Genomic DNA, 25,908 nt, shown 5'->3' with positions numbered 1-25,908 from the left:
TTTTTAGTGCCAAGTCATTCTGCTTCCACCACCCCTGGCCCTCTGTCCCATCTACCTTTTCTGTTTATACTTTTAAGGTGCTGAATGCTACTGGAGGGAAGTCACAACATCATCATAACTGGATCACTACAATTTCAATTCATCTAATTTCCCCTGAGATTCCATTACTGCCTGGCAAAACTTTTTTTTTCTTTTACAGTTGACTACACATTCCCCTTAGAAATTGTTGGGAAACTTTTCTTTCCTCTTCAAACCTTCAGTGCCTCTCTAGTCTTCTCTTCCCTCTCAAGATATAATTTCATCCCCTAAATTATTGAGAAAGGCCATCTACATAAGTCCCTCATTATTTTACTCCATGTCTCAGAATTCATCCTCCTCTCCTTTGTATTTGTCTCTGAGAGAGAAATGTTCTTTTCTCTTGCCATGTCTGAGGCCTCTTTCTGAATCCCATCTCTTCCTGACCTTCCTTTCAGGAATTTATCACATTGCTTATTCCTTCATTCTTATTTCAGTCTCTCCATATTATTGATTTTCCCCCTTGCTACTTATAAAGAAGGTATCTTCTATCCTTTAAAAAAAAAAAAAAAAAAAAAAAAAAAAAACTTTGACTACAGCCCTGAAGTCAGGAGGACTCAAGTTCAAATCTGACCTCAAGATATTTAACACTTCCTATCTGTGTGACCTTGGGCAAGTCACTTAACCCAATTGCCTCAACCGAAAAAAAAACCCCCAAAACTTTGACTTTACCTTTCTTTCTCAAGCTATTATCTTAATATTTTTCCTGTGTTTTACTGTGAAATTGTACCGTGCTAATAGAGCATTGTGGAAAGAATGCTGAATTTCTAAGTCAAAGGACTTAAATCATAGCTCTGCCACTTTGTGGCAAGCTGTTGTGTAATCTTGTACAAGTTGTTTAAGCTTTCTAAGCTAAGGAATATATAAGGAAACAGTATTAGATGACCTTTAATGTCCATTTAAGCTTTAAATCCATGATCAAAGAAAGAATTGTTTATCTTTACTACCTTAACTTCATCATCCACTGCTTTTTACCTCACTTTGCAGTCTGGTTTCCAATCCTATTACTCATCTGAAACTGTTCTCAACGTTTATTTCTGAAATGCTAAAATTGGTGACCTTTTCTTAATCCTCATTCTCTTTCACGTCTCTACTGTTTTTGATACTACTATTAATGGACCTTCTCCTTTTCTTGTATATTGCATTGTCCTCTGACTTTTGGGACACGAATTTCTCTTGGTTCTCTTCCTACCTGTTTGATAGTTACTTCTTAGTTTTTTTCCTTCGATTTCCTTGGTGTAGGTATCCTTCAAGGCTCTGCTGTGGGACTTATTTATGTTCTCTTTCTGTTTTCTACCTTAGTTATCTAATCTGTTCCCATGGGTTTAAGTATTAACTTCAGTTGACTCTTAAACTGTTTTTCTAGTTCTAGTTGTTCTCTTGAACTCCAGTTCTGCATCATCAACTAACTGTTGCACATCCCTATCTGTATGTTCTTTACTTCTCAAACTCAAGGTTCCTAAAATTAAAGCCACATTCTTAACATTAGGCCTGTCCCTCCATCTATTTTCTGTCAAGGACTTCTCATCTTTTCAGTCATTTTGTAACTTCAAAATCCTCTTCAGCTATCCTCTCTGCTTTACTTCCCTAGCCATTTAAGATGCCACACCTCAACAATTCTAACTACAGCTTCTTCTGCATCTGTTCCTCCTCTTTATTCATATTGCTATCATCCCAGATTAGGCCTTACCATTTCTTGCCTGGACTATTGTCATAGCCTCATAATTAGTCTCCCTAAATCTACACTTTCCTAACCATCCTTCACACTACGACAGAAATAAATTTCCTGACAAAGTCTGACCATGTTGTTCCTCTGCTGAAAAATCTTCAATGGCTCTTCATTGCGTAAGGATAAAATACAAACTTTTTTAAGCCCTCCTTGATCTGGCACTCCCTCTCCCTTCTTTCAGCTTTCCAGCCTTAATTCCCTTTTTTTTTTTCATTCAATCTTCCACCCAAATTGGCATTTCCTGAACTTATCATGGTATCTTGTGTTGCTATGTATTTGTAAAAAAAAAATATGCCCCTTTTTTTTAGGATATGTTTCCTCCTCAGTTCTGTTCCCTCACTGCTCTCTCTCTCTCTCTCTCAAAATTTAAAGACTTAGCTCCAATTTAATGTCCATGAAGCCTTACTTGATGAGTTCAGTTGGTAGTATTCTCTTTCTCCCAAATTTACCTTGTACAAATCTTGCCTCTTCTTGTTATATCTCCCAGGAGAATGTAAGCTTCCTGAGAGTAGGGACTTCTTCATTTTGTTTTTGAATTCCTAGTACCTGCCTGGTATCATGCCTTGAATTGAATTGAATTATATCTACCAAACTGTTAAGAGTCTAGGTTTTCTCCTTTGCCTATTTAGAATCTTTTCCTTCTTTATTTTCTTTTTGAAGCCCTTCTAATTAAAGAAAAAACTTTGTTCTTCCTAATTTAAAACATAATTTTTCCAGCACTTTCCTTCCCTTTCCTAGTAGAAAGACAATTCTGTACTTGGTATTTTGTATACTTAAAAGTTCTGTGTTTTTTTTGGTGTATCTTTTCTTCATACATTTGTCTAAATTTTCTTGTTTTCTCTTTCTCTTCTCCCGTTTCAGAGAACTGTCCCATATAGGAAAGAAATTTTTTAAAGAAAAAAGTAAATTCATGACTTTTATTAGCACCTTAAAATCTTAGAAATTAGATAAAACTATTACTTCATTTTGAGCCTTTGAAACAATCCTGGGAAATATGTCCTAATATTTTTACTGGGGAAGAATTTGATGATTAGTAACATTAAGTGATTTCTTCATCATGGTCATACAAAAACTAAGCATCTGAGGCAAAATTCAAATATTGATCATTCTTATCTTTAAGTCCATTTTTCTTTCCACGATATCATCCCACTTCAGCAGGCAAAAACATAAACCATCAAAATCTTAATGATGATAATTATAAATATCTATATTGTACTTTGAATTTTTCAGAATGCTTTTATAAATATTTCATTTGAACTTTATAGCAACCATTTTTAGAAGGCAAGGCAAGTATTATTTTTCCTTTTATGGATGAGGAAACTGAGGCTCAAAGAAAGTAAATTATTTGCTGATAGTCATATAGCTAATAGGAGTCAGAGGTAGAATTTTATTTCATATCTTCCTAATTCCAAATATTGTATTCCATCCATTGAGTTAATATCATAACAGTTCTGTGAGCTTCCCTCTCTACCTTACATTTTAAAGTTTAATCCCTCAGGTACTGCATTTTCTGGCCAAGTTTTTTTTTCCAAGCATTTTTCATAACTTTTATTTTACTTTTTTTTCAATTATTAAACATTTATTTTCTCTTCCTATTACCATCCTCTCTTCTCCAAAAAAAAAAAAAAAAAAAAAAAAGAAAAGGAAAAAGAAAACAAAACCTTTGTAACAAATCTAAATAATCAGGCAAAATAAATTCCTTCACTGGTCACATCTAAAAAAGGTATGCCTCAGTCTTCACCCTGTCTCTATCACCTTGCTCTCTAATAAGAGATGGGTAGTATGTTTGAATATTAGTCCTCTGAAATAGTGGTTGGTTATTACATTGATTGAAGTTCTTAAATGATACTCAAATCCTATGGGAAAACAAGCTATAACTGATTCTATACATACATATATAAACACCCACACATAATGTCTAACTGTTCTTTATCTTTTAAAAATTATAGACTTTCTGTTCCTGACCTCACTCCAAACATCGGTCTCTTCTGGTACTTCTTTGCAGAAATGTTTGAACACTTCAGCCTCTTCTTTGTCTGCGTGTTTCAGATCAATGTCTTCTTCTACACCATCCCCTTAGCAGTGAAGTTGAAGTAAGTGGTTTTGGATAATTGCCCTTTGTCCACATAAATGTTTGGGGTTTCTCTACTGCTCTGACTCTTCAAGTTTGATAATAACAGACTGAACTATGGCTCTATAGTTAAGTTTCTATAAACTTAACCTGGGGCATTTTCTATGCTAATAGCATTGGAAAAATAAATATGCCCAGTCTGACAATTTATTTATTAAACACTTCCTTTGATAACAAAACTAATAACTCCCATTTCTATAGAGCTTTTAAGTTTTACAAACTGATTTCTCTTCAACCATACTGTGAAGTAGATAATTATCCCCATTTTTATTTAAGGAAACTAAAGGTCAAAAGTGACACTTCTCAGAGGGGTTGAGTGATACATACAAGAATTTGACTTGTATAATATAACGAGTAAGTGGCAGAGCCAGGACCCAAAACTTTCAGGTCTCCAGACTCTTTTAGTTAAGTCTTTTCACTGTTCTACCTTTCCTTTTAAGCATGTGCAAAAGCACCCTTTATTTAATAGAGTGACAGATAATCTATAACTATAATAAGCCAGATAGATGAAGGAAATGACTTTTTGAAAAATAACATTTTCCAACAGGTCTCTCTAAGGTTCCACCTGAGTAACCTAAAAGAGCTTCCTTTGTGATGTTCACATGATGCCTATGCTACTGCCCTAACTCAGGCTCATACTTCCAGTATCAGATGATTATGATAAGAATAAATTTCACATAAGATAATCACATAAGAATGTGAATTTTGGTGCTATGTATATTCCATAGGAAACAAGGAAGCATTAGTGGAAAAGCTTGCCATCTGTAGTCTTGTTCTGGCCAAAAGTATTTTTGTGCTTGTGTTGCCATGTTACTATATAATAGACATAGTTTGTGACAATGGAAAGCAATGTTATAGTGACCAAAATAATCTTCCCATCTGATTTAGGCCACATTTTTCTTTATGTAAGAGTTCCTCAAGGTTCCATATGAGCCTAAGGATGAGAAAGCTTCCTTTTTCTATTATTTACATTTTATCTGTTGCTAGATTGTGTTTTACCTAAGGGATTTCCTAGGGACCTAGCTCTTTAAAAATGCTAAAAATATATTATGGTTCGGTTCTGCAAACATATATTTTATCTAGGATATACTGCAACATATCTAACATATATAGGACTGCTTGCCATCTAGGGGAGGGGGTAGAGGGAGGGAGGGGAAAAATCGGAACAGAAGCGAGTGCAAGGGATAATGTAAAAAAATTACCCTGGCATGGATTCTGTCAATATAAAGTTATTATAAAATAAAATAAAATAAATAATAATAATAAAAAATAAAAATATATTATGGTAACTTCCTATGAAGATTCAAGAGTATTTCTTCCTAGACAAGAAGACAAGAAGGTACAGTAAAGTTTCTCTTAAATCACCTAATACATTCAGCAGGAATGTCCTGAGAGGCTGTCCTTTCAAGACCTCGCTTCCTATTCAGATTCCATGTCACTTGGCTGAGCACAGTGGGTGGGTTTCCATTTAGGGAAATAATTTGCTAGTGTTTTAGGCCTCTAAAAATCCCTCATTTATTATGGCACATTCAGGAAAGAAATGGGTCCAGTCTGCTTTCCATCTCCTCAGCTCTTGATGAAGTCCAACTTGCTTGGCTGTGAGCAGCATTGGGACTGAGGGAACCTTACAGAGAATTGAGTGGGAGTGGGATGATAATCTGTGTGCTTTCCTCTCTGCTGCAAAGAGCAGTAAAAATTACTCCTGGTGAGGTGGTGTCACAGTAATCATGTGACATTTCCTCTTCATAGGGCCCCAGAGGTCACTTAGAATCATCTGGCTTCTCCCAGCATCTTTACTTCCTTATACTGAGACATCTATCTAGGCTTTCTGGTCTGCTTAAAAAAATGGTCCATCTGAATGCTCCAGGTGGCATACCAGATTTTTCTCACATTTTCTTCCATTCCCTCCTGCATCTTGCTCCCAGATTAATTTGTGGCATATCTAGTAGCATTTTATTTCTGTCAGTGGAAGTCTTTCTAGTAGGCTCATTCAAAGGTTCAAAACATTTTCTGAAGCTGTGAATTGTTATTTGTCACCACATTTTCACTGGCCTTTCTCTAGTAATGCTTTAGCTGATGAGGGTGCCAGTTGTCTGAAGTAGTAATCTATAGTACGTATCCTTTGTTGGTTTTGCATTTTTGAAACCATTTACTAGTTCCCACACATTATTTCTCATAGACTGTGGATCTGTGCTAACTTATACAGTAATTCCACTGTTGGGTCAGTTGAGTTTCAGAGAAAAGCTGATGTATATTTTTGTTGTTTTGTCCCCAGATGTAAAGATTTAAGACCCACTGAATGAGTTCCCAATTTGACCAACTTTTCATCACTTTGCTGACAAGGAAGGATTCATTATGTCCTATAGAACACCCTTATGAGACAGATTGCTAGTAGTGCTATCCTTAATTGAAAAAGGGAAATCAGTCAAGGACAGTGATTTTCCCAGGGTAGAACAGAGAAAGGAGCCTGAGAGAAAGGTTCCTACTTAATGCCTTCACTCACTACTTTGGGCAGCACCACAGATTGATCTGTTTGCATCATCTCCTAATGATGGTGCTGGAGTGATGAAATGTAGTTACTGCCTTTTAAAGAACTTCACTGTTTGACATGATTGACAGTCCTTTCTGAGAAAACAACTCAGTTATATACTAATAACAACTCACATTTCTATAGTTTAAGATTTATAGTCTACTTTCCATATAGTCACCCTATGATGTAAATTTTAGGAACCAGATGAATTTCAGCAGGGTATAGAATCTGCCAAAGTCACACAGGTAGTAAATATCAGTCTGCTAGCATTTGGTAAGTGCCTGTTATGTCCATACAAAGAAAGGCAAGAGGTAGTCTCTGTACTTAAGGAAGTCATATTGGATGGGGACAGGAGCCAGGACTCCAAAACCAGGGCTCTTTTGGACTCTGCCCCTTTGGAACTCAGAGTTCCTCTTACCCTGTTTACTGCTGTAAAGAAAGGAGTTGACTTTTATAAGCTTTGAATCCATGTGCTCAACAACAGGGATATCTTCACAGATGACCATTTATGGGCAGAAATAAAAAAAAATGTTGACTCCATTTAATTTCCCATCTGCCACCTAAAAGGTAAGTTTAGAATCATTGTCTGTGGTGACTGTTCAGGTTTCTGTGGTTGTTTAAAAGGGTTGTGTTAACCATTCTTCCCTGGGTACATCTAACCTGGTAACATGCCTTCTTCATAGTGTTTGCTATATAGATCCTAATTTATCTTCTTGGTTTCTTTCCTTTATCTTAGGGATCATCCTATGTTCTTCATGTTCATCCAGATTGCTGTTATCTCGATTTTCAAGTCCTACCCCACAGTGGGGGATGTTGCCTTGTACTTGGCTTTTCTTCCAGTCTGGAGCCATCTGTACAGATGTAAGCATCTTCCTTTTTCCTTAACAACCTCTTGGATTTATCTTTTTAAAATTCTCCAGTGAAAGATTTATGTTCACTCTATTCTTTGATGAAAAGAAGAGGGTAGTGGTTATTGGGTTTAAACTAGAAATCACCCCATGAATGAAAGCCATAAAGAAATTAGAAATTCATTCAGCACTTGCTTTGTGACACATACCATGGTGGGTGTTTTGATTGGTGGTGGTGATGAGTAGAGTGAGTTACTGTTGATGGCATTTATGTTATATTTTACAGTTTGCATATGGCTCCATATATTTCACAGAAACTATAAAGATATATTTTAATCAAGCAAGCAATTAACCCGTAAACATATATTAAGTGCCTGTTATGTAGCAGGCACTGTGCTAAGCAGGGGATGCAAAAAAGAGGCACTAGACAATCCCTGCCTTCAAGAAATTCACAGTATTTCCTGCTCTCAACAGGAATATATAATGACAACTCCTGAGAGCTTGTTAAAGTTTATAGAAGACCTTTCTCAGAATAGTCCTATGAGATCAATAATGTAAGTATTATTCTCCCACTTTACAGATATGGAAAGGAAGTCCTACTGTCACATATTAAAAGTCAGATCTAGGTTCAGACTTACATATCCTGATTCCAATTATGGAACTCTTGCTACAAGGCATCATCCTTCCCCGCTCTCCTCTTCCCCCTCTTCCATACTTACTGGAGAAACTAAAATGTTTCTGGATATAAAATAAGAAAAATTAAAATAAATAGGTGACTGTAGCCATTACTGCTCATGAGGAAATGACATTAAGCTCAAAGTACCTATTCACCAGAATTGTGCTGTTTTCATTGGCTACAAAATATGAGGACAGACAACCTCAAAAAAGGGATTCCAGCAGTTTAATCTTGGAATAGTGAAGAGACTAGTTCTTCCGTTAACTTACTGTGTTTCCTGAATCTTTCTGCATGTCTCTACTATGAAGTTTCTTCCATATAGAAAGTAAGGCAATCACTTAATTGTTCTACTGGGGCCTTTCCAACTTAACCCTTTGGGATGCTGGGATTTGTCTTAAAAAGGAAAATGGCAGCAGATTTTCAACCTCTGTAAACCTTATTGTAATGAATGAAAACAACTCTTAGGAGGATGTGTGTCTGTTGTTGTTTCATTTACCAACCTTCTGGCACTTCGCATGCCAAGCAGGAAGTGAAACTAAGCAGCTCCAAACATGAAACTGACTAATGTGACTGCCACCCAAACAGCAGGAAGAACAGTAAGTCAATAGTGTGAGTGGGTGCAGCATGTGCTCCTGCAGTATTCTGAGTTACCAAGCTGGGTTTATAGCCAGAGCATTTGCTGTTCAGGTAGTTCCTCATCACCTCCCTGCAATTTCCTCATGATTATCTGTAAGAGTCATCAAGCAAACTAGCTTGGGATTGACCTGTGGCCCTTTAATAGCCTGGTCATTTGGAGAGTATGTGGGTGACTTCAAAGACCCCAGGCTACACTTGATATTGTAAAATACAATTTGTAATGTGGACCCTTTCACCCTTCTTTCTTATTTTGTCTCTAAATTTGGCTATTCACATTTTGGGAAAACATGTTGATTCTTATATTTAAAACAAAAATAATAAGCATTTTCTTTGCTTCTCCTCTCCACACTTTTGATTTTCATTCTTTTGCTTCCTGACCCTAATTCTCATTCTTCAATTCATCTTTGTAGTAATAACTGTCATCCTCATAATAACAATAACAACAAAAATAGTTTACATTTGTCCTCATAATACCCCTGTGAAACATGTAGTATACATATATATTTTTCCCCATTTTATAAATGAGACCCTAAGACTCAGAGACAGGAAGTGAATTTCCAAAGTTATACAAATTAGTAGTTGAATTAGGAGTCCAGTAAAGGTTTTTGATGCTCTTTCTATAATATCACATTGTATATATAAGATGCATGTATGGTGACCCATATGCATTTCTTCCTTTGTAGTGCAGGCTACTGTTGTATTACATGGCACTCCCAAGAATAGGTCTGCTTTCAAAAGATGCTGGCTCTAAGGATTTGGAGAGATGTTGGAATGAACATTTTTAAGGATCTGAAAAAAAAAATTAAAAACCAGATTCTGCCTTGTAGGGTGATTAGTCACTGTGAGAGTTAGAGGAGTTTTCTGGGAGCCCATATGATCCTTATGAACAATCTCACCGGCTTTCAGAGCTATATTTTGTTTTTGTTTTTGTTTTTGTTGTTGCTGGGTTTTGGGTTTTTTGTTGTTGTTGTTTTGGTTTTTGTTTTTTTAAAGTTTGGACTGACAGTAATTATGAGCTTCTCAGCACCAGGGGGAGTATGAAGACACATACTTGGAATGTGATGTTTGTGATATCATCACATGACCCATTCAGCCAATAGCTTCTTTGTCTTTTTTGAGGCATTAGATTGGCTGTTTTGTCTTTTGTCTAGAAGTTGCTAGAAGTGTTTAAGCCCATAGCATATAGCTGAAACTGAGGAATAGTTTTAAATTTTGTTTTAAAAAAACAACCTTTAGTATTTATTTGTTCCTCCTCTGAATTGGAATTCTTAAGAGATCATTTAGACCATCTCCTACCTGAAGCACAAATTTCTTCTGTAGCATCCCCTATAAATGTCTATGCTGTTGCTATTTAAAACACCTCCTGTGAAAAGTATCAGCTATAATTATTCGGCAATTTATATTCAGCTCAAATTGGCCTCTTTGTAGCTTCTCCCCATCACTTGGATTCAAATTAACTCTTGATGACAACTCTTAAAATTCTTTAAAAAGGAAAGTCAAGCAGGATTTGAGAAATATCTCTCATGTACTGTCCCTGTATAAATGCAAATAAATGACTAAAACATAAGGACTTGTTGCCCTAACTTATAATTTGACTGAAAGATTTGATTGTTGGCAGTTATTGAGGTAGCTGGGTTTTTCAAGATGTGTATAAGGTGCAGAGGATATTTTTTAAATGTCTTTTTATTCTGACCTTAACAAATATTAAATAAAATTGACTTTTCTGTAAATAAAACAGAAGAAGATTGTGCAGAAAACTGAATTTTATATACGTTTTCCTTTTCCTTTTAACTACATAATAAATTCAACATTAATTTTCTTTTTTTTATTATAGCTTTTTATTTACAAAACCATATGCATGGGTAATTTTTCAACATTGACCCTTGCAAAACCTTCTGTTCCAACTTTTCCCCTCCTTCCCCCAACCCCCTCTCCTAAATGTCAGGTAGTCCAATACATGTTAAATATATTAAATACAATGTATGTATACATATTTGTATAGTTATCTTGCTGCACAAGAAAAATCGGATCTAGAAAGAAAGAAAAAAACCTGAGAAGGAAAACAAAAATGCAAGCAAACATCAAAAGAAAGAGTGAAAATGCTATGTTGGTGGTCCACACTCATTTCCTATAGTTCTGTCTTTGGGGGTAGCTGATTCTCTTTTTTCCTGAATAATTGGAACTGGTTTGAATCATCTCATTGTAGAAAAGAGCCACATCAGCTAGAAGCTGGAAAATGAATGGATGCCTATCAATTGGAGAATGGTTGAGTAAATTGTGGTATATGAACGTTATAGAATATTATTGTTCTGTAAGAAATGACCAGCAGGATGAATACAGAGAGAACTGGTGAGACTTACATGAACTGATGCTAAGTGAAATGGGCAGAACCAGGAGATCATTATATACCTCAACAATGATACTGTATGAGGATGTATTCTGATGGAAGTGGATCTCTTTGATAAAGAGATCTAATTCAGTTTCAATTGATCAAGGATGGACAGAAGCAGCTACATCCAAAGAAAGAACACTGGGAAATGAATATAAACTGTTTGCATTTTTGTTTTTCTTCCCGGGTTATTTATATCTTCTGAATCCAATTCTCCCTGTGCAACAAAAGAATTGTTCGGTTCTGCACACATATATTGTATCTAGGATATACTGTAACCTATTTAACATATATAGGACTGCTTGCTATCTGGGGGAGGGGGTGAAGGAGGGAGGGGAAAAATCGGAACAGAAGTGAGTGCAAGGGATAATGTTGTAAAAAATTACCCTGGCATGGGTTCGGTCAATAAAAAGTTATTTAAAAGAAAAAAAAAAAAAAAAAGAGCCACATCCATCAGAACTGATCATTGTATAATCATCTTGTTGCCTGGTTCTGTTTATTTCACTTAGCATCAATTCATGTAAGTCTCTCCAGGCCTCCTGAAATCATCCTGCTGGTCCTTTTTTACAGAACAATAATATTCCATAACATTCATATACCACAATTTATTTAACCATTCTCCAATTGATGGGCATCCATTCAGTTTCCAGTTTCTAGCCATTACAAAAAGAGCTGTCACAAACGTTTTTGCACAGAATGGTCCCTTTCCTTCCTTTAAGATCTCTTTGGGATATAAACCCAGTAGTAACACTACTGGATCAAAGGGTATGCACAGTTTGATAACTTTTTGAGCATAGTTCCAAATTGCTCTCCAGAATGGTTCAATTCGTTCACAATTTCATCAACAAATTTCATCAACCTTAATTTTCAAAACTATCCAGCTTCCCTATGTTTTCTTCAGGTCTACCTGTTTTGATTTTCACTTTTTTGCTTCCTAACCTTGATTCTCATTCAGTTCATTTTATTAGTAGTAATAGTTCTTCTCATAATAATAGCAGTAACAAAAATAGTTTATATTTGTTCCTATAACACTTCTGTGAAACAAGTAATATATAATATTTTCCCCCATTTTACAGATTTTACAGTTAGTGATTGAATTAGGACCCCAGTACAGGTTTTTTTACGCTCCTTCTACATAACCTCTTCTATTTAATTTTCTTAATTTTTCAGTGATCTTTTTTTCTCTTTGTAACCTCTCTCTTAACCCCCCCTTCCCCATACACACAGTCTATCTCCATTGAAAAAAAGAGAGAGAAAAATTAAGCTTTTGCAACAGATATGCACAGTCAAGCAAAATAAATTCCTAAGTTGGCCTTGTCTTAAGATGTATGCCTTTTTGCACCGAATACCTGAAGAGTAACCCCATTTTGCCTATTTAATTTTGTCCAGGAGGCATTATTCAGTTTTTACCCTTTTTATTCTCTTGTGTACCATCTAGTGGTCAGAATGTGTTATGTCTTATATACTCCACCTCCAACCTTTGGCTTGGAGCTCTTGACCCCTCTGGTGCTTCTTGATTATCTAAAGACTGTGGGAAAGTTGTTTTTAAGGGAAAAGGCTCTTTCATTTAGTTAATCAACAAATACACAGTAGCAATAATAGCTCTTTTGTAGAGCTTTATAGGTTAGAAATCATTTTCTCTATGATCACCCTAGAAAGTAAATTCTATTGGCATTGTTATTCCACATGAGAAAACTGAAGCATAGAAAGGTTAAATGATTTGTCCATAGATATATCTCTAGTAAATGTTGAGCCAAGACTTGAGCCCTGATCTCCTGTTTCTCTGTGGCTCACAAAATAAAGTCCAGATGTCTTGGTCAGGCCTTTAAGACTTTTTATAATTCGACCCCTATCTATCCAATTCAGTGAACTTTTATCTTCATTATTATAGGATTAGTTGAAGAATGGGCTTTAGATATCATATTGATGAGATACATCTTCTAGGGGAAAAGTGGCAGTAGTCCTGAGGCCACTGGGCCTTGGCTGTGCCTAGTTCCACAAACAATGCTGGCAGTCAGATAATAATCTATTAGTAATAACAAAGTTTCTGAGATAATAATGAGGTGCTTACCAAACCACTCTTCAACTCCACCTTTTAGACTACTCCTCAATTCTACCTCTAAGCCATAAAGTTAGCATATCAGTGACTTGAAGCACCTGATCTCTCTTTTTCCTATAAATCTGTCTCTGCTCCTGGTTCTTTGCTAAATTCTTTTGGAACTTAGCCTGCTTTAATTAGCATTACACTTACAATAAACTTTGCTCCTGGAATTGGATTTGGATTCAAGCCTGCAAATTATTTTTTTTTAATTTTTTAATAATTTTTTATTGATAGAACGCATGCCAGGGTAATTTTTTACAGCATTATCTCTTGCATTCACTTCTGTTCCGATTTTTCCCCTCCCTCCCTCCACCCCCTCCCCCAGATGGCAAGAGTCTTTTACATGTTGAATGGTAAGCCTGCAAATTCTTTTGAGACACCTTGGATAGGACACCAATCTGCAACCTTGGGTTGCAACCAACCTTTTGGGGTCTCCTTCTGAACTTCAACAATATGGTTCAGCCCCTTCATTAAAAGAAAATCTTCTAACTTAATAAATAAAATGAATGTTTTAGTTTACAAAATGGAGCAACAATGAGAGTTATGCACAAAACTGCAAATCTCTATTATAAAGAGATTCTGTGAGAGCATTGATCCATTTATAAAATGTATCCCATCCCCTCCATAAAACTTTTTTCACAGAAAGCTATGATAGGTTGCATCACTGTCACCCACATCTAAAAAGCAATCCCAACTTTCTTAGTTGGATGCCAATTCTTCTAGTTACCAATGTTTGCTTACCTTTATAAGATAAGTGGTTTCTTTTTAGCGCTCAGAATATATAAAGGGAACTGAACACTTTTATAGTATTAGAGATAGCTCTGGATACCTGGGGCTGTGAAGATAATTTTTTTTTTTTTTACATAATAGCTTTTGATTTTCAAAATATAGGCAAAGATAGTTTTCAACATTCACTTTTCCAAATTTTTCTCTGTCCCTTTCCCATCCCCTCCCTTACACAATGAGTAATCCAATATATGTTAAACATGTACAATTTGTGTGTGTGTTTATTTCTACATTTTCATGCTGCACACAAATCAAAAATGAAAAAAAAATGAGAAAACAAGCAAGCAAGGCAAGCAAACAACAACAATAAAGGTGAAAATACTATATTGTGATCCACATTCAGTCCCCACAGCCCTTTTTCTGGATGCAGATGGCTCTATCACAAGTCTATTGGAATTGGCCTGAATCACCTCATTGTTGAAAAGAAACATATCCATCAAAATTGATCATAAGATGTTATTTCAGTCACTTAAGCAGTGTAGACAACAAGCTGCTTGGCAGTAATTTATCCTTGATGCCCTGTGTGAACAGGCCCTGAAGAAAGAGTAAGAAAGAACAATAAAATCATGTGTTGCTTGTCCATGGAGGCACTAGTAGGAGATACAGATCATTCATCCGAGATTTGGGAATCCTACAGTTGAGAGAGATTCCCCTCATCTCATATCACTTGATACAGGCAGGTCCCATTCAGGGCAGCCAGAGGGTGCTTCACTCTTTCACAGGATTCCTGTGGGTGCTATTAATGTGTCTTGCTGTCCCAAGAGAAGGTTGAATTACCAGCTAAGAAAGAATAAAATATTTGTTTGGAGAAGGGTGGGCCTGAATCATAGAATTAATCAATATTCAATAATTTAATAAGCACCTACTTAAGCCAGGGACTGTGTTAAGTACTGAGGATAAAGATGCAAAAGACAATCTCTCCTTATTAGGGAATTGGGAGGGGTGTGTGTGTGTGTGTGTGTGTGTGTGTGTGTGTGTGTGTGTGTGTGTGTGTGTAAAGAGACAAACAAAACTAGCAGAAGAAAAATTATTCCTGAAGGTCATATTTTGTTCTCCTCAGGGCTTTCAGGAATTATTCTTTTTGAAGTCGAATCATAGGATAATAGGAAAGGGCCTCTGTATCTAGACTTCTGTCTGAAATTAGAGTATAGATGATGTAATTATCCATTTTAGTAACACTTATTATGTCAAATAGTCTTTCCTTAAACACTTTCTAGTGGCAGAGGACTCACTCATCCACAAGGTGATTTATGCAAATTTTGAACAGTTTTCAATCATGCTAAACATTCCAAATTAAATCACTCAATCTTCGTTTAATATACTTCTAACTAAGGAATGTCCTTCCTAAAATTTAGACTTAGAACTATTTTTTAAAAAATCTAGATGTAGTTTGACCTTCCTTACTCTGGACAATAGATTTCTATTAATTACATACTGTCCACAGTAAGTGCTTTCTCTGCCAGCTGTAGTTTTAGTGACTAGACTCTTACCTGAGCTTCAGTATACCCATCTACCAGATTGGAAGACACCAGCTTAGAAAGCTATCCACAAACAAGGGTGTTGGTATGGGTTATCTCTGAAGGAGGCTTCTCTTTTGTGATATATAAGATAGCATATTTTCCTTCTTTTCTCCACTTTTCTCCAAAGAACATGCAAAAGATTTGTTGTTTGACTCTAAATTTCATTGTTGTCTATTTTTGCAGTTCTTCGGAATATCTTTTTCCTCTCCTGTGTGATGATTGTGTGCTCCCTGCTTTTCCCAGTTTTATGGCATCTTTGGATTTATGCGGGAAGTGCTAACTCCAATTTCTATTATGCCATCACACTGACATTCAATGTTGGTCAGGTGAGTCATGGAGGGAAAAGGGTATATGATAGCCTCTAATTTATGGGGAACACCTCACAACTATATAGTCCTCTTGCTCTATGGCAGGACATTTGGATTATTATATGCTAATATTAGCATGAAAAGCTTCACTTATCAGGTTTTGTTTTGCATTTCAAGGTCTTGATAATACCAATTGATCCATTTAAATAGCCTAGTTTAAATAGATTAAATTTAAATAGATTATCCTAGTTTAGCCATTTCCTGTGGATTAATGACTGACTTGAGGTTTGGGTGGCTGGAGCCACTGATGATGGTCAACTTGCTTTCAAGGTTATAGCCTGAAAGAGGAAGGGGAGCTAAGCTTTTTTTTTTTTTTAGTCAATGATGGAGTTAGTATTATTGCTTGCTGTGGGTGGGTATTTCTGGAAAATTATTGTCTGGTGCAGACATTTATCTTAGGATACAAACTTAGCCTTCGTTTGAGAAGAGGAAGGGTGATTTCAGGCCTGAAGTCTAGTGGGATTTAGTCAAGTATATATTCCAGTCTCTTTGCCAAGAACATCCCAAGTAGGGTCAAGAAGAGTTGAACATTACTGACACAACAGAATAGCAGCAACAAAATATGTCTTTCATGTGCTGTTTCTTGGTGTCAGACACCTTCCACCTCCCCATCCCGGACTCCCGGTCAAACTGAAACCTGGGAAAGATCTTAACATAAAAAGGCTGTGTGGGATGACCCCTCTCCCCAAATTAACTAATCAGAGACATCTTTAGGTACAAAAAGAAAGCATTTATTTAGTCCCTGAAGGGAGAGGCCCAAGTACACCTGGGAGACATCAGCTCACACCATATGCTCCTGGAACCTGGCCAGCTTCTGCTTATTGGGATTTAAATAGCAAAAGACCCAAGCCTTTTCATTGGATAGACTAAAAAGAAGTAACCATCACTGATCAATGGTCACCAATATTGTCTGCTTCCTGTGGGTCATGTCACTTCTTGTCACTGGCTTAGAGTCTGACCTTTTAGAGATCATGTAATTTCCTGCAACCCAGGGTCCAAAACTTGATCTTCTGGCTCTGGGAGTAGGGAAGAGAAAGTAAGGCTAATGATCTTGCCCAGCCCTCCCTCATTTAAATGCAGTTCACCTTGCTGTCATGGTCCTCTTCAAGAATGAATAAATGACAACCACCAATACTGGACTGTCTTGAGTTCTTCCTTATCCCTCCTCAGCTGTTGGTATCGTTATCCCTGGGATTTGGGAAAACTAGTTTGGTTCTTTCTGAAAGGGAAATGTTCTTTCTTGCTGAGAGCCTACTTGCTTGACCTTTTGTTAGCAATTGCTTGAGCCTGAGGACTTTATTTGGTTCTGGCAGTGAGTTAGTCCTGTGGCTCACCAGGAAACCCAGTTATTTTCTACATGCATGGCTCCCAACAGTGAAGTTGAGAATGCAATTGAAATGGGAAATAGGACTGTAGCAGAAGTTGAGAAAGAGATTGGAAGGATGGAAGGGGGGAGGAAGGGGACAGTGTGGAGATTAATGTGTGGCTCAGAAATGGTGAGGGGTCACCATTAAAAAAAAAAAAAAAAAAGCTGGAGAGATCTCTAGGAACAACACAAAAGTTTATTGTATGTTCAAGCATCCCACCCATCGAGCAGGCAATTGAAGGCGCACCTTTCAGGACAGATTTGACACTTAAATAGTCCCTAACACAAATACCCCTCCCACCACTGACCATCATCCTCATTGGCTGAGAGTCTTATATTCTTTTTTTTATTATTATTATAGCTTTTTATTGATAGGGTCTTACATTCTAAATGCAAGAACTACCCAAGAAATTGAACTTGGCCAATAAATATATAGTTGCACATATTTGATTGAAGTAGGGAGAAAATGGTGTCATGGGAGGATAGCAGGAAAGCAACTTAGATGTGCCCTTGAGTCAATGTTCAAGCACCTTTAGGCCTACTCCAACTCTGAAGTAGATGAAGCCTTACTCGATTTTTACAATTGTCCTGAGAGATCTCACCTTATCTCGTTCAGTGCCTCCTCTTATTTATATACAGATCTCTTCAAATTTTTATAACATAATTTCACATTCCCTATCTAATTCCTCATCCCCTTCTGGCTCCTCTCGGTTCTTAGGGTACTTGTTCCCACCCTTTTAGCACCATCAATCTAACAGATCCTTCAGCTTTCCCTTCCAACCTAATCATTCTGGATAATGAGTTTGGGAATATTCTAGTTATCAATCAGATCTCTTGCCTTAGCTGTCTGATTGGTGATAATCTCTACAACTCCTATTCAACATATATATTGGGATTCTAGATTCTATGTCCCCAACTTCCATCTTGAGCCCAGGTGGTTAGCCCATACTCTTTAACCATTCTTTCTGGGGGCCAGATGTCACCCCAACTATTTGTATCTCCAGTCTGGATAATGGAGGTTCTAAATGCCGCATCCCTTTTTCCAAATCATCATACAATTGAATCCCTAAAGATTTGTCTGCCTATTCAGGAAGAAAGAAAAAAATTTGACCTTATTAATCCAATATAACAGATCCCTGTCCAATTAAGAGGTAGGTGAGTATACTGTGAGGTCAAGGTGAAATTCCTAGGGGAAAATATATCAGCTCCCAAACAGGTGAAAAGGCCCAAGATAATAAGAAGAGTGTAACATAGACAATTATAATGCACTGGATTCAGAGATTGTGTTCCCTTCAGTGGAGGCCCCCTCCTCAAATGTAATTTGAGGTCTCCCTTATCTTCAACTGTTCACTCCAATAAAGGTGGTGCCACAGGTCTTTTTGTTCTGGTTTGGGGTGTCCAGCCTTGTTCCTGGGTCCAAATTGCAGTGTCTGAGGTCAGTATCACCTGGTAGGGTCCGCCCCAACATAGAGTCAATTTCTCATCCTTCTAGGATCGAATCAAAACCCAGTCTCCAACCTGAATTCTATGAACAGGGAAACCTAGAAGAGGAGTCTGAGCTATTAACCTTTTTTTTGTAGTTTGTCCCTAAAATAGGGTCCCAGTTTCCCACATAAGCCTGGAAAAAATGATGTCTACTTTCCCAGAAGAGGAAGGATGCCAAGGGGTGTGGAGATCCCAAGTGATTTCTTGGCCCTAACCAGATTCTGCAGTACTTGGGCAGAAAAATGTGTTCCCTGATCCAAGTCTATCCTCTGCACTACTCCATATCGCGGAATAATTTGTTCTAATAAGACATTACTTACTGTCATGGCAGTTGCTTGGGTTGAGGGTAATGCCTCTAGCCATGAGGTCAGATGATCCCACTACGACCAGCTATTATTTGAGGCGACCCACTGGTGGCAGCTCAGGGAAGTCTACCTGGATGCTTTGGAATGGCCTGATTCCTGGAGGTTGTTCCCCCTTTTGTCAGCACAGCATCACAGTTTGGACATCCTAGTTACTGCCCTGGTGCAATTGCTAAAGGACCTGCCTCACACTTGCTTTGGTCCATACCTCTGTGCTGTCAGGTAAGAGCCATCATCCTTCCAATGGATACTCTGAGAGTTGAGGCCTTCTCTTTTTCCTTCTGGGTAAAAATGGTAGAGGGCAGACTAAGGGAAGTACAGGTATCTAGGCCATTATAGGAGTAATGTCCTGGTCTCCTGCTCCCCTGGCCTCCTCATATGCTAATCTGTTTCCCCTTGCCTCAAAAGAATTTCGCATATGAAGTCCCTCAATAACTTTAACACTTGATTTAAGGCATAAAATATACAAGTTTGAGCTGACGAATGGGCAGGTAGACTGCCCTTGATAACAGTGGAAGTTTTATTTCTATCTACAATAGCAAATCCACTTTTCCTTTTCCCTTCTATCATTCTAGAAGAGCCATCTATAAACCAGTGGACTTCCCCAGGTATTGGAAATTCTTGTAAATCCTCTCTTTTGTTTGAAAATCAGTTCACTCTAAACAACAATGGGTGAAGGATGAAATGCAGGGTTCTATTAGTCCATTTTTCAATAAGCCTTGTATCACAGGCTGCAAAACTTTCCTTCCTTCTAGTGAAACTGGATATTCCCTCCCTAGGAAGGTCTTTCAATGTGATTTTTATCTGGCTTATGTCTGCTCTGCCTAAATTGCCAGGTCCCGCCCAAAACTCAGAGTTTATCCTAGTCTGCTCTTTTTCATTCCTTAGTGCCATTCTACTGGGGTATATGCTGGGTCCATGTGGAATCCAAACAATTTCTGGTTTAGTTATTAAATCTCTCCCCAGAAAGTTTACTCCTGATTCTAAGATGAGCAGAAATCTACCCAATGTTTCCCTTTTTCTCATATATAAGAAAATTTTCTCCTTTAACCAGAAATCATCAGGGTCTCCTTAGATAATTTAACCCCCTCAGGCAAACAGGTTACTGAAGATTTCAATGCTTTGGTGTCTATCAAGAACACAAGAGTCTCCTGGTGGGGTCCCACCTTTAAATTTATCAAGGGTTCCGGATGAGAGTCTTACAAGAATCCCTGACTCCCCTAATCTTCATCAAGCTTAACAAGGGAACATATCTGCTGTTGCATCCTCTACTGGGGGCAGTCTTTTTGTATATGCCCTACTTTTTGACATTCCCAACCCCTCAAAGACTTTTACTGATATCTGAACATGCACTGGTCACAAAGTGAATTTCAAGGTATTTTCTACTCCTGGGTCATTAGGATCAAATCCAGATTACCTCCTCATGCTAGCTTTAATCTACTCAGATATTCAGCTAGTGACTTGTCCTTCCCCTGAGTTACCCCAAAGGCCTTTTTCATATTCTGTGTCTTTGGCACTGCATTTTGTATTCCCGTAATTATCAGTTCTCTAAGCTCCTTAATACTTCCCCAATATATAGGGTTATTGTGATCCCAATTTGGATCTACTAAAGGGTATTTCTGGTCAGCTGGTCCTGCTGTTGGAGGGTGTCTCCTGTCCCACTCCTTCATAGCTGCCCCTCTCCTCTTGTGGGAAGAGAATATTTAACGTTCTCGCCAAGTAAAAAGATTAAGACCCAGGAATTGATCAAATTGTTTTGCTAGCCCAGTGAGATCTTCTGTTACAGGCCTCATTTCCTTCTTAAAGGTCCTGACTTCTGTGGTGCTCAGGGGAGCATTCCCATATCTATACATCCCAGAACCGAGGGTACTTCTCTTAAGGGATACAATTTAGGGCTTGGGGTTTGGGCCTCTGGAAGAGGGTAATTTTGGATATCTCTTTGAATTTGCTCTAATTCCTTCCTTAGTGAAGGAAATGGCCCTTTGCAGGGCCTGGCTGGGGTTAATTGAATTAAGTCTTCCTGTGCCCTCAGGCCCCTGGAGAGGCTGATTGAATTAAGTCCTGAGGTGGGGCTAAGTATGGAGGGGGGAAGAGATAACAATGGGTCCCATTGCTGTGTCTTTAAAGTCTTTATACCCTTTCCACTTTGATTCTTACTCAACATTATTGGAGCCCTGGAAAGCTATAGTGTCTCCTCTGGATTAACAGATTCTTTACTATTAACATACAAATTTAGTTTTTGGCCCACCTAGTCTTCAAGGAAGCCATACTTAGGCCAAATGGTGCCTCTATCTATATCATTGTTACCCCAGATAAAACAATACCTTATCATCTTTTTCTTGCCTTTTCCTTTATATTTTGGCAGTTTGTTCCAATTACTTAATTTCTTTCCCAAGGGACTATCTACCAGTATTTTCTGATCATTTTTCCCCCCCTCATTTCTCTCCTCAAGGGCTGGCTGGGACTAAGCCATACTCATTGAATTTGGATAGAATCTAAATTCCAAAACGTCCAAGCATGTTAATTGTTGCCAATTGACCTCAGTCACCCAAGAAGGCCTTGCCTATCCTATCCTATCCAGAGCACCCCTCCAGAGTCTGTAACTGGACTCAAGGGGCTCACAAGGGGCTTACCTCTGGGTTGCTGCGCAGCTTGACTGATCTGTCCTCACACCAAGCTGGTTGGAATTTTTACCATGGAGTTTCTCCCTTTCCTTTGCCTTGCATTTCTCCACTTTGGGCCCACTTTACCTTGGAGAGCAAGGGGAAATCTCTGGACACTGGCGGGCTGCCTAAATCAGGATAGGACGCCATCCTATTAGCACCCAAGAGTTTGCCTACTCACCAAGTCATGTGATCCCAGGCGAGCCCACAAAACTGTATGGCTCAGAAATGGTGAGGGGTCACCAATTATAAAAAAAGCTGAAAAGATCTCTAGGAGCAAAACAAAAGTTTATTGTATGTTCTCAGAGAATCAGCATCCCACCCATTGAGCAAGCAATCAAAAGGAGAAGGCACCTTTTAGGACAGATTTGACATTTAAATAGTCCCAAAAACAAATACCCCTCCCACCACTGATCCTCATCCTCATTGGCTGAGGGTCTTACATTCTAAGCGCAGGAACTACCCAAGAAATTGACCTTGGCCAATAAGTACATAGTTGTGCGTATTTGATTGAAATAGGAAGAAAATGATGTCGTGGGAAGATAGCAGGAAGGGGACTTAGGTATGCCCTTGAGTCAGTGCTCAAGGACCTTCAGACCTACTCCAAATCTGAAGTAGATGAAGCCTTACTCAATTTTCACAACTGTTCTGAGAGATCTCACCTCATCTCGTTCATTAAGATGTAGGAATGACCCAAACCATTTAGTTAGTGATATTTACCTTCAAATTTCAGGTCTCCCTTCCCCTACCAAGTGGTTATCTCCTTTCTAACTCAGAATAGAATAGTGAACTTTACCTTTGCTCTTATCAGTGATTGTGTAGCATATTTGCTCAAACCATATCAAGTCTAGTGACTATTTTACTGTGTGCTGGAGGACTTGGTGCTAGGGGATATGGATAATTTAGAGAAACAAAATCCATGTTATCCCTATCTTTAGTCTAATTAGAAACACAATGCATAACCACTTGGAATCTAAATATTAACAAAAAATGTGTAAAAGGTAGCTTTGGACACCAGTAGAAAAGATGCCAGAAGGTCATATACGAATAAATGCTATCTGAGTTATATTGATAGTAATTGCTAATTTGGTAATCTGGACCTCTGTTCCAGATCCAAAATAGAGCTCCTGCTTTCATCCACTCTGAATGCCATTGCTTGCAGTTTTTTGCCTGCCTTCCTTGGGAGGTCTATAAATCTCAGTTGAGAGTAGAGTTAGTAACTCTTTTGTATTAATAACTAAGACTTTGTTTCATACTTAGCTCATTCTTATCACAGTTATTGAACCTTCAGATTCTCTCATTCGTAATAGGACCAGTTTTAAAGGGCCCTCAGACATGTATCTCCAGTATCTGCAGTAAAGAAGGGCATTAAGATTGGTCATGATGAATGTGTATACAAGTTTAGGATATGATTCTCAGAAATCAGAAAGTTATCAGAAAGCACTTTCATGATTCTTGAGATAGATGGGCGAGGGAAAGGGGTTGCTCCTTTTGAAAAGAGGCGATGGCTGGATCCAAAATCTGCATTCCTTGTGCTTGTTGGCAAAAAAAAAAAAAAAAAAAGAAAAGAAAAGAAAAGAAAAGAAAAGGAAAGGAAAGGAAAGGAAAGAAAAAAAGGACCTTTTCTGTATATTCTTCAAATGGGTTTATTTTTTTTCTCCACTTAACGATATTCACCTATTCTTTGGCCACCGTACCTATAGAAGTTTTGCCCTGAATATGATAGGGATTAAGATTTGAAGCTCTGGTGAAAAGAATCAGATTTCTTAGTTTAGACAGTGTTAAGTATTTCTTGTCCTGGATCCTTGCCTTCTTCATTTCTACTGTGTAATATAATAATATTTCATCATCCATATCCTCATCCTAATGATAGTGTCCGTCAGCAACAATTATGTGATTGACACTATGCTGAGTCCTAGGGCGACAAAAAAAACAAAAGATAGTCCCTGTACTCCCGGAGCTCACACTCCAATGGGGGAGACAAAAAGCAAACAAGGAGGATGAAAAGGAAACAGTTCCTGGAAGGAAAACACTAAAATTAAGAGGGGTTGAGAAAGGCTTCCTGTAAGATTTGAAGGAACCTGTAGATGAAGATGAAGAAATGCCTGGAGTTAAAAGATGGAGTGTTTCTCATGGAAAATAAGAAGGGATGAGGCACTTGATTGAAAAGTATGTGAGCTGTGAGAAGTCTGGGAAATGTATATGTTGGAGGATGAGGTGGGGAGAGGCTAGATTATTTAGGCCTCTGAACACCAAACAATAGGATTTTGTATGTTATTCTGGAGGTGATAGGGAGACATAGTTTAATAAGAAGGGGAAGTTGACATAAAATCTGTGCTGTGGAAATTGATGGCTAAATGGAAGATGGAATGGAGTGAGAAGAGACTTAAGGCAGATGGGCCCACCTTCAACAATCCAGAGGTGAAAAACTGAAGCCTGTGTTAGAGGAGAGAAGTGGACATATTTGAGAGATGATGCAAAGGCGACATTTACGGGTCTCGGCAACAGATTGGATGTAGGGAGGTGAGAGAGGGAAGAGCTGAGGATGACATTTTGGTTGTGAGATGGGGAATTAGGAGGATAGTGGTGTCCTCAGAAGTGACAGGGAAGTGTGGAAGATTGAAGAAGGAAGGGTTTGGGAGCAGACATAATGAGGTAAGTTTTGGACATGTTGCGTTTTGGTTGTCTATTGGGCAATGTGAAAAGTAATTGGAGATGTAAGACTGGAGGTCAGCAGAGAGTTTAGGGCCAGATAATTAGATGTGAGGACAATCAACATAGAGATAATAATTCAGTTCATGAGAGCTGATGGAATCCCTGTGTATGGAGGAAGAAGAGAATGGGGCACCTACAATTAGAGGGCAATATCTGGATGAGAATCTAGAATAGGAGACTGAGAAGCATGATCTGATAGGTAGGAGAACAAGAAGGATGACTGAGTAATATTAGTACATTTATGTCATCTCAAACTCATGTAGCACTTTTTGTACACATACATTATTTAACTTTACCAACAGCTCTGTGAGGTAGGCAGTGTAACTGTTATTAGTTCTGTGTAACCATGTGAAGTTTTTGCTATATGCTGGGTACATTGTGGTTACCCGAACAACCAACTTTAGCTCTTATTTGCTACTACTTTGTTTCCATATTAAGTTTTCCTCCAGGTTCAAAGCAGTCTAGCACATGTGGATTTTTCAGAAATTAGAATTCCTGAAATTAGCTCTCTTATTGATTCTTTCCCTACTTTCAGGCCTAAAATCATTTCTTCCTTTTAAATTAAATTCCTTTTTCTTAATCCCAGGTTGAATACTTGTAAATTTGGAATGCATATCATTGTAAAAGTCTATAACCTTAAAATAAATTTTTTGATTTTACCATGTGGGTTACCAACTATTCTGCTTTCCACCGCAGCCTGCTCCTGCGTACCTCTATGCACCTCTTCTTGACTTTGTACACACTCTGCTGTTTGCTTTCTTTGTTTTGAGGGGCCAACAATCTTTCTTCTTTGACTTTCTAAGTGACTTTTTTGAATCTTGTTCTTGTGGCTTCTCAGCATTCCCCAGAAAGAAGGCATCAGAAAGTTGGGGAATTATGGATAATACCTGGGAGTTAGTTAGCATTCTCAAAAATCATTAAATTTCTATGGCAGAGATTCTTGGGATCTGGGATGAGTTACATATATTTTATAGATGAAAAAATCCGAAAGGCTCAAAAAGAGTGATTGGTCAAAAGTGATTTAGCTAATCAGTGTTATAGCAAAAACTAGAACCCAATTTTCTTAACTCTGTATACATATTGTTCTTTCCATTACACTATGCTGCTGCAGATTTTTGCTCATCCTCAAAGCTCTTTAGCTTAGCAGATACACTGATGTGCTTAATAATGTGTATATCTTTGTAACATTGAATAGCAAGAAATCCTGGACAACCTTCTGCTTATCCTATATTTTGCTTTTAACTGACTTTCTTTGGGAGTCTCTGCCTTTAAAATCTTTTAGAAAAATAAAACATTTTCATTCTACCAGTTGATACCACGTTCAAAGCCATACACAGATGGACATTTGATTCTTCCTTATATTTTACATAACTTTAGAAGTTAATTTTTATATGGGAATATGAGGTTATGGATTTCTGTTTACAAAAACTTAATTTTCCCAGATTTAATTTAGACCAATGGGAGAAATTGGTTTAATATAGTAATACATATTAAATCAGATAATGATAAAATCCTAAAACTAGAAGAT

General features: G+C 37.7%; 1 protein-coding gene across 3 annotated transcripts in view; it reads left to right on the top strand.

Annotated features, from left to right (window-relative positions):
• Positions 1-25,908, top strand: part of PIGU (phosphatidylinositol glycan anchor biosynthesis class U) — a 125,660-nt gene that overhangs the window by 92,466 nt on the left and 7,286 nt on the right. For 2 of the 3 annotated variants that reach the window (XM_051979159.1, XM_051979157.1), the window contains 4 exons: positions 3,754-3,897; positions 7,202-7,326; positions 15,605-15,747; positions 16,504-16,923. In XM_051979159.1, coding sequence (XP_051835119.1) covers positions 3,754-3,897; positions 7,202-7,326; positions 15,605-15,747; positions 16,504-16,659 — 568 coding nt within the window. In that variant the 3' untranslated portion in view covers positions 16,660-16,923. Of the gene's footprint in view, positions 1-3,753; positions 3,898-7,201; positions 7,327-15,604; positions 15,748-16,503; positions 16,924-25,908 lie in introns of those variants that run through there. The other variant, XM_051979158.1, reaches the window with a different exon arrangement.

The sequence above is a fragment of the Antechinus flavipes genome, chromosome 2 (genome assembly GCF_016432865.1).
Source record: "Antechinus flavipes isolate AdamAnt ecotype Samford, QLD, Australia chromosome 2, AdamAnt_v2, whole genome shotgun sequence".
NCBI classification, from domain to species: domain Eukaryota; kingdom Metazoa; phylum Chordata; class Mammalia; order Dasyuromorphia; family Dasyuridae; genus Antechinus; species Antechinus flavipes.
The sequence above is the reverse complement of the archived record's forward strand: the minus strand, read 5'-3'. Positions and strand labels throughout refer to the sequence as shown.